The sequence below is a fragment of the Podarcis tiliguerta genome (genome assembly GCF_965153285.1).
Source record: "Podarcis tiliguerta genome assembly, chromosome: 16".
Taxonomy (NCBI): Eukaryota; Metazoa; Chordata; class Lepidosauria; order Squamata; family Lacertidae; genus Podarcis; species Podarcis tiliguerta.
In genome coordinates this window covers 38,118,802-38,136,052 of record NC_139549.1, presented here as the reverse complement: position 1 = coordinate 38,136,052, position 17,251 = coordinate 38,118,802, and the positions used below count along the sequence as shown (strand labels likewise).

Genomic DNA, 17,251 nt, shown 5'->3' with positions numbered 1-17,251 from the left:
TCACACAGCATAGAGTTAAATTGTGGAGCTCTCTCCCACTGGAGACTGTGGTTGCTGACAACAAGGATAGCTTTAAAAGAGGATTCAACAGATTCATGGAGAATGCTTTCAATGGCTTTTGAAAGCATTTTTTACGGCTGTGCTCTGCCTTCACGGTTGGCCTACCAGTTGCTGGAAACGGGGGTGTGGGGGAGAGTTTTTTTGTTCTGCTACAGGGTCTCCCACAGGCATCTGGTTGGCGACTGAGAACAGGTTGCTAGACTAGAACGGGACGCAGGTGGTGCTGTGGTCTAAACCACAGAGCCTAGGGCTTGCTGATCAGAAGGTCGGCGGTTTGAATCCCCGCGACGGGGTGAGCTCCCATTGCTCAGTCCCTGCTCCTGCCAACCTAGCAGTTCAAAAGCACACCAAAGTGCAAGTAGATAAATAGGTACCGCTCCGGTGGGTAGGTAAACGGCATTTCCATGCACTGCTCTGGTTTCGCCAGAAGCGGCTTAGTCATGCTGGCCACATGACCCGGAAGCTGTAGGCCAGCTCCCTCGGCCAGTAAAGCGAGATGAGCACCACAACCCCAGAGTCGGCCACAACTGGACCTAATGGTCAGGGGTACCTTTACCTTTACCTCGAGGGTCTCCCTCAGGCATCTGGTTGGCGACTGAGAACAGGTTGCTAGACTAGATGGGCTATTGGCTTGATCCAGCAGGCTTTTCTTACATGCTTCTCAGGATGCTGAAATCTGCTCCCATTTCTACATGCTTCAAGTTTCCTGCACTCCCACAGAATCATGGCATAGAAATGGCTGTGTGCGTGTGTGTGTGCGCGCACACAAATGGACACTCACCAGTGGTTTCTCATCCTCCTTCCTTTTCCTTGAACTTTTGTAGGCACATAGCCTTAGGGCACAGTAAACATAGTTCTCTCCCCACACCTTTATCCACAAAACAACCCTGTGAGGTTTAAGCTAGGCCGAGAGGGCAACTGACGGACTGACTCAAGGTTAGGGAGCTGCCTGGTTGAGTGCAGGTTTGAACTGACACCCTGCCCTCCTCACTGCATTGACTCTCAAGTTTGCTGAGCTCACTCACAATGGGCGCCTTTTTGTATCTGCTGCAGATCAGCCATGCCCTCACACTCCAGAAGACGGTGGAGTATATCGCGAAGCTTCAACAGGAGAGATCCCAGATGCAAGAAGAAGCCAAGCGCCTCCGGGAAGAGATTGAGGATCTGAATGCTGCCATCATGTGAGGCTTGAAAGCCATACGGGCTCTCTCTTTCCCTTTCTAACAGAGGCAGGGGACCATTCCCATCAGGGCCAGTATAGGCACGGAAGGATGTCAGAATAATACTAAACGAGGGATTCAGGAAGTGAATTCCCACAGCTGTGTTTCCGCAGAAACTTAACTGGTCCCAGTGCACACCCCAGTAAATGCTGCCTGGTACACAAGCATGGACTGAGTGTTAGGGGTAGCAGCGCTTTCTTCTGTCTTTAAGTAATACCACCTGCTGGGTCAAGCCTTTTCTCTGTCGCAGCAACTGTTTCCAGCTGCATTGGCCTTCCCAGCCTGCTGCCTGCTCTTCCACCCACCTCCAGGTTGGGGAGGTGGGTGTCCACGAGGGAGGGGTCCTTCTCCGAGGGCCTCATGGCTATGGAACTCCCTCCCATCTTTTTCAACAGACCTTGCAGGGGTGGTGCTTGTTAGCTGGGCAACTGTCTGGCTCAATTAATGTTCTCTCCAGTTCTGTAATTTTATGTCAAGGGTTCTAAATTTTGTCTGATTTTTCTTTTCTTTTGTCTGCAAGCCACTTTGGATGGGCATTTGCCCAGAAAGGATCCTGAAAATGTTTTCAAACAAATGAATAAAGCTACTGAAAATCACCACAATACTACTACTACTACTACTAATTTTTATTTATACCCTGCCCTTCTGGCTGGGTTGTCCCAGCAACAATACTCAGAGCCACCTCAAACCCAACAGCATAAGCACAGTCACTGTTAAAACTGATATGATTATATAATACTCAACAGCAGTAAAAATGTTAGAATCATTCTGAGCCCAGAGAAGAAAAGCAGGGTCTTCTGATGGCTGAAAAGGGAAAATTTTCTGTAAGCAAGGAGCCACCCCTGAAAAGGCCTAGTTTGGATCAGCTGAAAGACAGAACAAAGCAATCTCTTGCTATTTAGTCCTAACTGATCTTTGGTTTTATATTTTTTTTTCAATTGGTGCTTCCAGGTGGGGACTTAACTATCACAAATGGGTCATTGGCTGCAGACCTTTTACGCCTATTGAATTTTTTATGGAAAGAATAAGTTTAGCTTAAGGGAATGAGGGAATATGGGCTGGCAGTGTTGTGTGAGCACTGCAGAAAAACTTGTGTGCGTGAGCAGCACAGACCCCGCAATAAACACCAGCCTGGAAGCCCCCAGACTTAACAGTGGAAGGAAACGTTTCATAGTTTTCTCTTTTTATTATTCAGTTCTTGTCAGCAGCAGCTCCCTGCTACGGGTGTTCCCATCACACGGCACAGGTTTGATCAGATGCGGAGCATGTTTGAGGAATATGTCAGGAGCAGGACCCTGCAGAATTGGAAGTTCTGGATCGTATCCTTTTCCCATGCATGCAAACAAGTGCCTGCCTTGTTGTTGGTCTGAACCTGATCTCAGTTCACTGATCTCAGCACTATCTACTCAGACAGGCAGCTCCTAAAGGCTTCCACTGCAGCCGCTGGGACCTGGGCCCTTCTGCATGCAAAGCATGTGATCTGCTACTGAATTAAGAGCAGAATCTTAGCATGACATAAGAGCCCCTAGAACTGTGTTGTTGCAGCAAGCCAAGGGCCATTGAGCTTCCAGGGCAGCCAGCTGTTGGCACCCACGTCTTGTGCATAGTTAGCAATAGAGGCCACTTGCTTCAGGATGCAGATTTATAGCTTAACTTTAGCAGTCAAGGCATGCCACTAGATTGTCCCTTAAATCCACCCAAGCCTAAGGGTCATGTGAACCTGCCTTCTGCCTTGCCAGCATTCCTACTTTCAAAAGTGACTTATAGGTTGCTGGGGTTCTTTTTAATGGAAACGGCAGTAGGCTGGTATCTTTCGCAGCAAGGGGTCACCCATCCTGAAAATGAAAGCAACATGTCATCCAGAAACTACATTGGCAAGCAGGATGTGTTGCGCTCTCTAGGTTTTGAACTCCCTTAAAAGCTCAAGAGGATTTTGTTGAGTCAGTGGGAGAGACAACTCATCGGAAGCCTTGATGCTTTGACATAGTGGAGAGATGGGAGGGGATTCTCCAGGCTTCAGTTTAAGATTATAACTTCTCATTTCCTGTGATGTATATCAGACAGGAAGGCTCTGGCAGGAAGGGAGCGTTTTTCTTTTCTTTCTATTTCAAGACCTTGTTTGTGTCTGAGCCTTGAACATAGCTACGTACAGGACTGGCCTGAAACTAATATTGCTGTCCCCAGTTGCTGCTTCTTGACTTACAGCATCCCAAGCAGCTCCTGTTTCTACCAGTTAGATTGGTCCTGCCACAGCTGCAGAGACATCAGCATCAAACATGGCTAGAATGTTAACTGATGGATAATCTCCTTATTTATTTGCTTAGAGCAGACATGGCCAAACTTTGCCCTCCAGATGTTTTGGGACTACAACTCCCATCATCTCTAGCTAACAGGACCAGTGGTCAGGGATGATGGGAATCGTAGTTCCAAAACATCTGGAGGGCCAAGTTCGGCCATGCCTTGCTTAGAGCATTTGTTGATTGCCCGATCAACAGAGTCCTATGGGTGGTTTGTACCAAGTTCAAAAATGCTAAAAGTACGAACGCTTAAACATAAATTGAAATGAGCAGTTCAATTTCCTGCCCCCAGATCAGCACAAGGTATCAATTACAGAGTTTAAAGTCCAGTAGAAACAATCCATTCTGCGGACAAATAGCATAGTTCTAAAAGGCCTGGGAGAATAAAAGGGTGTTTGCCTCGTATCCAAAAGCTCTTGCTGTAAGCATCAGCCAAGCTTCGTTGTGTTGCATTTCCCATATTGGGGGTGCCCCACTACAAAGTAGTGGACTGTGCAAGAAGTGCCATACAGGGTTGGACCATCAGCCCAGCATCCCATTTTGGCAGGAGGCAGTGAACTCTTCACTTCATTCAGGCACTGACCCTGCCAGCCTTCCCCCCTGGCTTGTCCCCTGTGCCTGGTGCTCTGAATTATCAGGCCTCTGAGCATCCAGGTTCCATTCAGCTGCCCCGTGGCTTTTATTCACTGTTGACTGATCTGCCCATCACCTTGCTCGACCCCATTCAAAAGCCACCAGTAGCTGACAGCACATCTGATAGCCGTGAATTCCATGTGTAGTGTAGCAGTTTTATTTGATTAGCCACCATTCATAACAAAGATAAAAAGGCGTTCAGATGAGTCAGTTGTGCATGGCATGAAGGCCTTTTGAGAGCAAGTGGGGAAGTGGAGCAGGACACTGTAGGAAAGTGGCCTCTAATAGAAAATTTAGTGGCTTCCAAAGAACCCCAGAATTTTAATTTTTGTTAAAAGAGCATTATCCTAGTCCTCATGGTTCTGGACAGAGTACTGAAAGCACATGAGCATTAGGGATTTTTTAAGCAATGTGTTTCCTTTGTCAAGACTTAGCTGCCAGAACTGCCCTCAGCCAGATGCACGATGAATTCTAGAACAGTCCCTGTTGTGCTTTTCTGTTGCAAAAATGTGAGTGTGCATTTACTTTCCCCTTAACTCACATTGCTGTGCAGTTCAGCATCATAATTAACCCATTGTTTGAAACATTCAACGGAATGGTCTCTACAACCAGCTTAGAAGAGTTGAACCAGACAGCACTGGCATGGGTGGACCAGCACTGCTCCCTGCCTGTCCTGAGGCCAAGTAAGTAAGGAGTTGGGAGTTTCCAAGGGGGTGTTTATAGCAGATTTCCTGCTGGAGCATCATAGTGGCAGCTGAAACATCAGTGGAGAGTCTCAGTCAAGGCTGTTAACTCAGCCAGTCTGGTGTACTCTGGTTTGGAGTACGATTTTCATCAGCCCAAATTAGCACGTCCGATGGTCAGGGAAGCTGGAAGTTCCTAGTCTAGCAGCATCCAGACTAGGGGGAGATTTTTTTGTTTGCACTTAAAAAAAAATAAGCTAACTTGAATTCTGTGCACTCAGGTCCTGCATTCTGAACATTTGGTATGTGAAAGTTCACTAATCCGAACACAATGAATTAGTACCTAAACCTTTCTATACACACTGCAGATTCAGATATCCTAACAGAGATAATTTTTTACTTCCTTCTTTGCCCTGTGGTGGTTGGGAGAGATAGAAGATATCAGACAAATGGAGAGCATGTTTTCCCAGGTTTTTTGGGCTTTTTTTGGTCAAAATCTGAGGCGCTTAAAAGCAAGATAGTGGTCAAATGATTCTGAATATCTAGGAATTCAAAATTTTCTCTCAAATTGGTTGTCAAGAGGAAATTGCTTTTGAGAGCAAAAACATGAGTTTGAAGGATTAGCACCAAATGATGGACATGATTTTTTTCAAAAATGTATACATTCTGAGACCCAGTGAATGGTGGGGAACAATGGATCCTACTACATTACTGAAACTAACCAAACTGGAAGCCCCATGGAACAGCAGGATCCCATGTGCTAAAAGCAAACTCATTATTTGACTGTGGATCCTTATGTAGACCAAAGAAGAGGGAGGGTAACATCAGGCTTGCAGGAACTTGAGTGTTGGCAGAAGTACAAAGAAGTATTTGGAAAGAAAATGGATGTGGGGTGAGGTGGAAGAAGGCGCAGCTTAGAGAGGACTGAGCCACTTGCTCTTCTAGGGATAAGTTGGTATCAAGCAACAACCCTAAACTGTACAGCTGCTCCTTTGTGGGGAGCTCAACCCCCAGTAGAAGAGGTAGTGTGCCCTCCTGCCAGACTGGGGAACCACCAGTCCACAATAGTTTTGAGTGATACACAGTTCAGTGTGCTACAACACCCTCTGTGTTGCATAAAATAGACTAGGGCACCATATTTTTCGCTCTATAAGACGCACCAGACCATAAGACGCACCTAGGTTTTGGAGGAGGAAAACAAGAAAAAAAAAATTCTGAATCCCAGAAGCCAGAACAGCAAGAGGGATTGCTTCTTTTGCTGCGCAGCAATTCCTCTTGCTGTTCTAGCTTCTGCGAAAGCAACGCAAAGCCTCTTCAGGGCAGGGGGAACGTTAGTCCCCCTGCCCTGAGGAGGCTTTGTGCGGCTATCCCAGAAGCCAGAACAGCAAGAGGGATCACTGCGCAGCGAAAGCAACGATCCCTCTTGCTGTTCTGGTTTCTGGGATAGCTGCACAGCCTGCATTCGCTCCATAAGACACACACAACATTTCCCCTTACTTTTTAGGGGGGGGAAGTGTGTCATAGAGCGAAAAATATAGTACTTTTGTGATAGACTTGTTCTGTTGCAAGAATCTCTCCTGTGCAGCTGTGGTCACACTTAGTATGTGCACTTGTGTCTTTGTTGGAATTTTACTGCAAAGCACCCTTGAGCTTACATCACTTCTTTTGGCAAATAATCTTGGTTTCTTTCTTTTGCTTCTCTTCCCATCCTTAGTGGTTTTGAACACTCTTCGCCACTTGAGCATAACCACCTCCATTCTCTCTGACCCGTCTCGCTTGCCAGAACAAGCTACGGAGGCAATGCGCAAGCTCAACAAAGCAGAAACCTAACCAAAGGCAACAGCGTGACCTCAAGCCGCGTCAGACGCCCAAGCCTTACCGAGGCCCAGAGAGACCTTGTGGTTGATTGAACTTCCAGCACATGGGGGGGCCTTGGCACTTGGCCGAGAAAGATGTGTGGCGGTGGGGGGAGCCAAGGGGGACAATTGTTAAATGCTGTGCTTGGGTTTGGTCAAACGGGAAAGCCAACTCAGGTAACTACGCAGAGTGAGATATCTGCACCCAGCAATAGAAGCACTCCTTCAATGCAACATACTGAAAATATATGCAGTGCTGATGTTTTTCTGCAACTTGACCTCAGGCATCATGGCTCGGAGAGGAGGACGGAGGGGGCCGAGCCATCTGTTAAAAGGGAAATGCATTTCCATCTTTGTGAAATATAACTTGCTTTTATATTTTGTTACTGGACTTTTGGTCTCCCTTCTACTTGGGATTCTGGCTTCAGCCTTCACTGGCTAAGACTTATGCACCCACATGACCCGTATTGGCAGGTAACAGAGCTTAAAGTTCCTTCCTGCTGCCGTAGTAAAAGGCAAACTGCCTTTGAACCAGTGCTAAGCTATGTTGGTTGGCTACGGTGGGAACAGGATGCTGGACTAGATCAGCTCTTCTCCCGCTCTTCCCCTGCAGATTTTGAAATGGCTTTCAGGGCAGATTTTGAAATGGCTTTCAGGGGCATAGTGTTTGCTTGTCTCCCACTGGACCCTGGCAGACGTTCAGGTGCATCAGAAGCAGTCCTTTGGATCCTTACTGGTGACCTGGGTGGGAAATATATTCATAACCAAAGGAGAAAATGTAAAAATTTTCACAGCTGTACCCAGAATGCAGGATGTATTTTGTTAATGTGAAATCCGCTCTAGCTTTGTAGCCTTTGGGAAGCCAAGATATGCTGACACGCCTGTCCCCTTTTCACAGGAGAGTGTTTCTTTAAGCTTTGCTCATTCTGCTCTTAAACAGAGACCTTTTAAATCCTGTGCAACTAGTTTAAGCTCTAGGCTGTGTGTTAGCCTTGCAAAGGGGTTCACAAAAGTTACTAGCCCACCAGCAAAAAGTTCAGTAGCCTGCCTGCCCACACATCTTAATAGCATGCTAATGGCTTCCAAAACAAAACTTGCCTACCTGATCACCTTCAGTAGCTTCTTGGTTGCCCCAGGCCACAAGCCTGTCCCTGAAAACCCAACACAAATGACTTAGTGCCACCAGAGAGATGTGAACTGTCTTTTTAACTTTAGGAAATATGTCCCTAGAAACATGATATGTTCTAGCCATTTAAAAGCCACTTCTGTTCCTACCACCCTGCTCAGCTATAATATTCCTTAACCAGGAGGTCACTTCAGGCCTTGGTTAACATTAACCAAGGTTTAAGGCCAGCAGAGGGAATTTACGCCTGAGAAGCAGGCTGTGCTTTGGGGGGGCGGCCGGGGGACGGACGGACACACGTATCCCACAGCCTGCCTCTACCTCTACTAAGATGATGACATATGCAGACAACATCTAGAAAGAACGTATGCTTGGGGTGTGGGGTATAAAAGAAATGCCTCTTAAGATTCTGCTTGTCATCTGCAGTTTTTATAATTTATAACAAGCTACAGATGCATTTCAGTCTGCTGCAATTTTTTCGCTTGTCAAAAAGCATGGGGTTTTTTTAATCGATTAATATAACCCATTAATTGATTAAACGTTGCAGCCCTACTAATAAGTATTTGTGAATTTTATAGCTGCTGAATGTACAATGCAGATTTGGCACAGATCCCATTCTGCTTCCTGTTTTCAGGCCCTTTTCAGCTTGTTGCATTTAATTTAGAATAGTGGTGTCTGTCTGTCTGGTCATCTGTTCCAGAAGAACTCCATGCAGCTGTCCAGGAGGCTGGCCTGATACTGTGAATCATTCTTCTTCCCCAACTCTTCTTATCCCAGTTGTCTCTGTACATTGCATTTAGCTCCACCCTCCTTTAAATAATAATAATAATATCTTAAGTGCTTTTTAAAAGTCTGTATTTTTAAAATCGAAAAGTTCACCAGGGGTCTGCATAATCCAGGACCTCTTTGGACCTTCCTCCTCCTTGGAACTGGTCCTCCATAGCTGTCTCTCAGTCAGCTATATTTGCAGGAGGAGGGACCAGATTAGAATCATAGAATTGGAAGAGACCACGAGGGTCATCTAGTCCAACCCTCAGCAATGCAGGAATCTCTTGCCCAGCATTGGGCTTGACCCCGAGTCTCATGCTCTACTGACTGAGCTATCCTAGCTCCTTTCCCAACTCCTGGTTTCTTCTCTCAGCCCTCCAGCTCCTACTTGGGTATAACAGGGACTAGTACCATACATCCTTTCTCCATAGTGTGGGCTGCCACCGGAGAGTCAGCTTTCTCCGGTTACCCTCAGCATCCTGTTTAGTGGACCTTGTCCCTGAAGCCACAGCCATGCACATAACAATGCAATATCTGTTGAGGAGTATTTTAAAACCCACCTGCTCAATGAATTTGGGTTTTCTCGGCATCAGAATGACTGCAGGCTACCTAAAAATGTAGCAACAGCTTTGTCCTGTGACCTGCCAAGAATTCCAACTAATGCTGGACTTGAGCATCAGGTGCCAGCATCTGCAGAGCAGCTGACAAGGTGATTTCTTTTGGGCAGGGAGGTTTCTGCTGGCTCTGGTGGCATTGGAGGCAGGGGGCTGCAGAGCTAGCAAGCACCTTTCTCCCCCAAATTGTGAGGAAGGCTCCTGAACCATCTCATATCATTTCATACAAGCCTGACAATAAAATAGACAGAAGCTTCCTGGCACGGACCAGATTTAGGCTCTGGGCCACTAGTTGACCTGTTGTTGTGTGAAAAGAACTAGGAGCTCCCTTTCACCCAGTTCTGTTATTTCAATGTTTTTCTCAGACGTTGGCAGCCATAGCAGTATTTGAAGAGGATTCTTGCCAAAAAAAACCCCAAGACACTAAACCTCAAGCTGTAGTGGGGGACGGGCAGTTGCTCAGAACCGTCCCTGTTTGTGGCCCCAAGTTCTCTACTCTCCCATTTCTTCAAACATACTTTGAAAATCCACTGCCATTTCCTTCTAAAATTTGCAACCAACTCCAGAAACTGGCCTAGTGAACAAAGATTGATGCAGGGGAACAATCGTCTTATTGCCTCTGGGCCTCTGCAAATTCCGCTGACCACATTGAGCAAGCAGAATTTGCGAGTTTTGCCACTTCCTGACTCTGAGAAAGAGGCTGATGCAGGAGAACGAACTCTTGTGGGTACCTGGACAGGAGACTTCATGCCTGTCCAACACCTGAACAGCTCTGAAAGCAGCAGGTGTTCCTCTATTTCAGGAGCTGTCCGTTGTCATTCCCTTGCTCTCCTCAGGTTGTGGCACTCTGCAAACGAGAGAGGTTTTTAAACTCAGCATTTGCTGAAATGCTTTCAGTTTACCTTCTGCTCTTGAGTTGCGTAAGAGCATTTAGCTTGGGAATGGAATATCCACCTTTTCCAGGAGCACTGACCATCTTTGCAAACCATAAAGAGGTCAGCCTCTTTACTTTTCAGAAGCTGCTCTCAGGTACTTGCCTTCAGTGCAAAGATGGAGCTGGGTCCGTGAGAGTTCTTTGTGTGGAAAAGAGCTCTGCAAGAGGCACATGCATGCAGTTTTGTTCTGCCTGAGCCTCCCTGTGTGCACCAAGGTTTGGCTGTTTCTCTTAGCATACAGTGGCATGAATAGTGCTGGCTTGGTTGACCCAGATGTGAACACGGCAAGGATCCTTTTCCCTTTAAGACCATCTTCCCCAACATGATCCCTCCAGATGTTTGAATTACAGCTCCCATTGCCACTGAATTTTGGTCATGGTGGCTGGAGGTGATGGGAGTAGTTGGTCCAAAATACATAAATGCCACCAGGCTGCGTGAAGGCTGGTTTAGTAGTTTCATCACAGCTGTCTTCACACCTCATGAGCTGAACCAGAGAAAAAACTTCCTTTTGGACCAGGGATGAGAACTTGTGACTCCAGCTCCCATCAGCCCTGACAGCCTGGCCAGTGACATCTTTTGGCAGGGCACAAGTTCTCCACCCGTGTCTTGGACTGACTGTTAAGAGCTGAAGATCCCTTTCTTCTTGGCATCTAGTCTCCTAAGGGTATCACTCCAGAGATGCTTAACACTGCCTACCTTTGCTCAGGTGAACCTTTTTCTTATGAACTCTACCATCATTTTCCTCAGCCAGACAGGTGGTGAGCAATCAAGATTCTGTATGGCTTTGAAAAGGTACCAGCGTTGCAGAGAGGTAGTTTCCATATGATTGTACTTTGGAAGGTTGTGGATATTTTGGGACTTGCTTTAATCTGAATGATGCTCATAAAGTTGCATTTTGCTTAATAAATGGGGTTGCAAGTAGTACAGATAATTGTATATTTCCTCAATTATTGTTCTGGGCAAAATTGCTTGTTTTGCAACTACAAACGATAAAAGCTTTTATAATTAAGTGGTTGTCTTTCTTTTCCTTTTTAACGAGCTGTGGGAGGATCTCAGACCTGTCCCTCCTTTCAGCCTTGTGAAAGATTTTTTGTTGCATGAAAATGGTGCTCCGTGGCAACCGCTTGGGTTGGTCTCTTTCAACAATGCAATTGCACTTTTTTACAACCAAAATAAATATTCTCTCTTTTTTAGGATTCCATGGCGTGTCTTGTATTGTGTCAGTTTTCAGTGGAGGCATAGAGTCTCTGTGGTGGTGCATCTGGTTTAGACTTGTGCTCTGCCCCATCCAGAGGATTAGGGAGCTGCAAAGTGTGATGAGAGCTCCAAGCCATTAAGATGCAATATTAAATTGTGGCTGTTGCGTCTTACGATGCTGAGTCTGAGACAAGCCTCTTTGAAGGAGAGGTCTTGTAGAAGTTCCACAAAATGCTTGATGCTTAGATTTTTGCAAAGAGAAGACAGGTCTGCACTGCATAACATGAGCCCCACCACCCATCTCATGCTTTTGCGTGTGTAAAACTAATCTTTTTCTGGGGTCTTAAAAAACCCCAGGACTTGGGGCAGAGCGCTTGACTTCTGGAGGTAATGCACTATCCGTCTTCTTCAACCTCCAGCACCATGAAAACACAGTATCTTGTTGCTTCCACAGCCCAGTTCTCCAAGCTGTGAGTCTTCAGAGATGTAGCATTGGAGAGGTAAAGCATTTTGTGACCAACGGTTTCTTAACTGTTTGTACGTGCAAATATTTGTAGGTGCAGTCACAGCATTCACATCCCAACAGATGCTGCTTCCCCATCAAATTCTAGGGGGCATGCACCCTAACTATGCATCCAGAGTTCCTCTCTGCTGCAACCATTTGATCCACTTTCTTCATTCATGTACAGTGGTACCTCGGGTTAAGTACTTAATTCATTCCGGGGGTCCGTTCTTAACCAGAAGCACCACTTTAGCTAATGGGGCCTACTACTGCTGCCGCGCCTCCGCTGCACGATTTCTGTTCTCATCCTGAAGCAAAGTTCTTAACCCGAGGTAATATTTCTGGGTTAGCGGAGTCTGTAACCTGAAGCGTATGTAACCCAAGGTACCACTGTATTAGAACAACTGAACATCCAGTGTAGCTGAATCTTGGGAGGATTCAAGAAACATAAGAGAGTCCTTCACACAGCAAATAGTTGAACTATGGTACTTGCTCCCACAGGAGGCAGTAATCACCAGCAGCTTGGATGACTTTAAAATGAGATTAGACAAATTCACAGATGAGGCTATCAATGACTGCTGGCAAGGATGGTGTGATGGTTCTAGGGGTTGCTCGTGCGTAAGTTGCCGCCACTCCTGGCTAGGTTACTTGGTTGAACCCTTTCTGTCTGGATAGCCTCAAGTTTCGTGGCTGCCTCAGTCGCTGGCAGAATCCGTCAGTGAGCGTTTCTTGAACCTTTTCCAGCATAAAAGCTGTTTGACGCCCAGTCTCCTCCTACTCTGCCTGCGCGGAAGTCTTCTGCGCATGGAGGGTGTGGGCAGCGGAGTACCCGTACTCTCTCCGCTGGTCTCTGGCGAGGAGTCCTGGAGCCACCTCTCCGATTCCCCCATCTGCCCCCCTTCTTCACTGGTGTTACGCTGATTTCCTTCCCCAGCGGATGGGCTGCCTCTCTCCCTACTGGGACCCTCTCCGGCATCCCTCTGGAGCCTTCTCTCCGCCTCCAGCTCCGATGGCAGTTCCCTGACAGATGGCTTTGCAGTAGAGGTCATGTATCTGTAGCCAGTTGCTAGGAAACACAAGTGAGGAGAGGACTGCTCCGCTTAGGTCCTGCTTGCAGTCCTCCCAGTGACTTCTGGTTGTCCACTTTGAGAAGAGGAGGCTGGACTAGTTGGGCCATTGGCCTGCTCCAACAGAATTCTTCTGATGTCCTTACGCAGATGAACAACAATTCTTCCAGTTCTTTTGGAAGGCTTAATTGAAAAGGGTGGGGGAAACCCATAAAGTACAACTCTCTTATTTTAAGAATTTATGTCATGAATAAGTACAGTGGTACCTCCGGTTACATACGCTCCAGGTTACAGACTCCGCTAGCTCAGAAATAATACCTCGGGTTAAGAACTTTGCTTCAGGATGAGAACAGAAATCGCGCTCTGGTGGTGCGGCAGCAGCAGGAGGCCCCATTAGCTAAAGTGGTGCTTCAGGTTAAGAACAGTTTCAGGTTAAGAATGGACCTCCGGAACGAATCACCGTAAGTACTTAACCCAAGGTACCACTGTACCAGTTTCCCCCCTGATGAGTGCTTTAAGTAAGCCAAGCTAACCATGCCGATGCCACCAGCATTTTGAACCTGAAGAGTTACAGCAGTCCTATAGTATTATTGCGTGCATTTCCCCCCCTTCTGCTGCCTTGGAGTTTTGTTTTTTTTAAAAAGTTCCTGCAAGGTGGTTTTGTGCCTCTTTGTGATAAATCACGTTTGTGCTTGAAGAATCTGCGGGCAACCACACTTTCCTCCGTAAGACAAACTTGCTGCATCAACTTCTTTGTAAGCAACAAAGGATCGGAATAATCAAATCAACACTATCAAGCTTTCTCAGAGTTGCAGGTCTGCAGGTCACACTTATTTTGAGTGTGCGTGAGTAGGATGCTTGCAAATGTCTGCAGATCTGCTAGCCAGATAAATGGGGAGTGAAAAAAGCCATGTTGTGCAGCTCATTACAGTGATGATATATTGTAAAGGCTTACTTTACAATAATTTAAAATAAATAAGCTAGTGCTAACTGAAGCAAAATACCAAGAGTTTGGAGGGACTTTAAGGAACAGCAGATTTCTGTGTGTAACTTTGAAATTTACCATTGTTATGAGAACCTTAAGGTCTTCTATATATAAAATACAGGGACACGGGTGGCGCTGTGGGTTAAACCACAGAGCCTAGGACTTGCCGATCAGAACGTCAGCGGTTCGAATCCCTGCGATGGGGTGAGCTCCCGTTGCTCGGTCCCTGCTCCTGCCCACCTAGCAGTTTGAAAGCACATCAAAAGTGCAAGTAGATAAATAGGTACCACTCCGGCGGGAAGTTAAACGCCGTTTCTGTGTGTTGCTCTGGTTCGCCAGAAGTGGCTTAGTCATGCTGGCCACATGACCCGGAAGCTGTACGCCGGCTCCCTCGGCCAATAAAGTGAGATGAGTGCCGCAACCCCAGAGTCGGTCACGACTGTACCTAATAGTCAGGATCCCTTTACCTTTTATATATAAAATAGATGTTCATAAATGTACCAAGCAAACACATACAAATATGTAAACCACATGTCTGAAACCCACAAAAAAGTCCTGAAACCATTTTATCTCTCCCAAAATGACCTCAAATATTTCTCTGCAAGGTCGAAGGAAATGGAAAATCTCCCCACTGTCTCTTTCACAAATCCTGCCTTAAGGGCACATTTAAGATATGAATAGGGTGACCCTGTCACCTGTGACCTGGATTCAGGAAAACAAAGGAGTGGCCAGGATGCCCAAATAATCCAATCAAGTAACCTAGCAGACAGGAGAAAAAAACAACGCACTCAGATTTCTGTTGCAGTCTGCAACAGAATGTATTAAGCGGGTGATCTTGGGCTACACCCCTTCTGTGATGTATGCATGATGTTTCTGGGGAGTGGTCTTGAGCTACATAGGGTGGGCAGTTTCAAAGTTTATATAAGGGCTTGCACACCTTTGTCCTGGGTCCTTCCCCACCCTCCTGTGTGTGTTGGGGAGCACCCTGTTGCAACAGCTTTAATAAAGAATGAATGGATTCCTATGCCCCACAAATAACCCAGAGATGCATTTTAAATAAAAGCACACTTTCTACTCATGTAAAAACACACTGATTCTTGGACCGTCCGTGGGCCGGATTGAGAAGGCGATTGGACTGCATCTGGCCCCCGGGTCTTAGGTTGCCTCCCCCTGCTCTGGTTGGTCTCTGTTATTTTCTCCTACAGATAGAGAACCTGCAAAAGGACTCTATATGGGCTCTTGGGTACCCCATAAGGGAAAAGGAGCAGTGTTTTTCTTACGACCATCAAATATTAGAGACTCTTTTAGATGATTTCTTTATTTGGCTTTCATCTGTACAGTCTTTATTGATTGAGCATTTGGTTTGATTTGCTTCCAGGGTGTTTACACAACTTCCTGTTAATCTATTAGATCATCCCACGCTTTTCATTGCATTTCCCCCATCAATATCCAAACCACACGGAGTTCAGTGTGTTTTGTGTGTGTGTGTGTGTGTGTGTGTGTGTGTTGTAGAGGATTTGTCACACTATTAGGGCAACAGAACACTTCAATACACAGAAAAAAAGCAGTATTCAAAAGCAGAAAACAAGTTCCATTATGCACTTGACTCCCACAAAATAGTGTCATTCTGGAGTTAAGATAAGTTAAGATTTATGCTGAGATTCAAGAAGTTGTAAAATAAGAATGAAACTTGACCTTTGCAAGAGATTCAGTGAAACCTATATGTAAATGTACCAGTAATTTCCCAAACAGAATATGTTCCTGGCAACTTTACTAGTGACTATTAAGGAAGCTTTGCAGTCATTCTGGGTCCTGTTAACTCTCCTCAAACCCCTCAAACTCAATGCGCAAGTTACGTTCTATTTTTGTCTTGTTTCTTTCTACATTTTGTTTTCTTATTTTTTCTATAACACTTTTATTTCTTTATAATTGAAATTCTTTCAATAAAATATTAATACCAATAAAAAACCACCATAATGTGTCAGAAACAAAAAGTTCAGATGGTGAGACTATCCAAAGCCAGGTTTATAGGGTCTAAAGAAAATAAACATGGAAGCTGAAGGTGGTAGTATTATTTTTACCAGCTGCTCCTGTAGATCCTCCACTTTGATTCACTGTCAAACAGCTCCTACCATCTGAAAGTTCTTCCTGAGGTTTAGTTGGAATCTTCTTTTTTGCAACTTAGAATCATAGAATCATAGAGTTGGAAGTTGGCCATCGAGTCCAACCCCCTGCCAAGCAGGAAACACCATCAGAGCACTCCTGACATATGGTTGTCAAGCCTCTGCTTAAAGACCTCCAAAGAAGGAGACTCCACCACACTCCTTGGCAGCAAATTCCACTGTTGAACAGCTCTTACTGTCAGGAAGTTCTTCCTAATGTTTAGGTGGAATCTTCTTTCTTGTAGTTTGGATCCATTGCTCCGTGTCCGTTTCTCTGGAGCAGCAGAAAACAACCTTTCTCCCTCCTCTATGTGTCATCCTTTTATATATTTGAACATGGCTATCATATCACCCCTTAACCTCCTCTTCTCCAGGCTAAACATGCCCAGTTCCCTTAGCCGTTCCTCATAAGGCATCGTTTCCAGGCCTTTGACCATTTTGGTTGCCCTCCTCTGGACACGTTCCAGTTTGTCAGTGTCCTTCTTGAACTGTGGTGCCCAGAACTGGACACAGTACTCCAGGTGAGGTCTGACCAGAGCAGAATACAGTGGCACTATTACTTCCCTTGATCTAGATGCTATACTCCAATTGATGCAGCCCAGAATTGCATTGGCTTTTTTAGCTGCCGCGTCACACTGTGGCTCATGTCAAGTTTGTGGTCAACCAAGACTCCTAGATCCTTTTCACATGTACTGCAGCCATTGGTTTGAGTCCTACCCTCCAGAGCAGGAGAAAACAAGCTTGTTCCCTCTTCCATAAGATATTTGAAGATGGCCATCGTATCTCCTCTCAGTCTCCTCTTTTCCAGGCTAAACATATCCCAACTCCTTAGGCAAGGTCTCCCACCTGCCATTTTAATATTAAAATGATGTAACATTCCTGATGGTGTTAAAAGAATGTTAGTGTTAGAATCCATAGCTACGTCCGTTTCATTCAGATGCTGCAAAATGGCAACCTCATGGGCACACCAATTGAACATGCTGGAGCTTACTTCCAAGTAAACATGCTGCAGGGTCCACCTGCATGTATCCTGCATTGCTGGTGTCACTTCAATTATCTTCATCTGGGTATGCAGTGGCGCCAGCACATTTCTATGCTTGGAAGAAGTTACTGAGAAGGTCTGTGCAGCAAATGAGATCCACAGCACAA

At 45.8% G+C, this 17,251-nt stretch overlaps 1 protein-coding gene across 2 annotated transcripts in view; it reads left to right on the top strand.

Annotated features, from left to right (window-relative positions):
• MLXIP (MLX interacting protein) overlaps positions 1–11,385 on the top strand; it is a 56,684-nt gene extending 45,299 nt beyond the window's left edge. For both annotated transcript variants that reach the window (XM_083418240.1, XM_083418241.1), the window contains 4 exons: positions 1,114–1,241; positions 2,476–2,599; positions 4,764–4,893; positions 6,608–11,385. In XM_083418240.1, the coding sequence (XP_083274366.1) occupies positions 1,114–1,241; positions 2,476–2,599; positions 4,764–4,893; positions 6,608–6,723 (498 nt within the window). In that variant the 3' untranslated portion in view covers positions 6,724–11,385. The remainder of the gene's footprint in view (positions 1–1,113; positions 1,242–2,475; positions 2,600–4,763; positions 4,894–6,607) is intronic.
• The last annotated feature ends 5,866 nt before the right edge of the window (positions 11,386–17,251 follow it).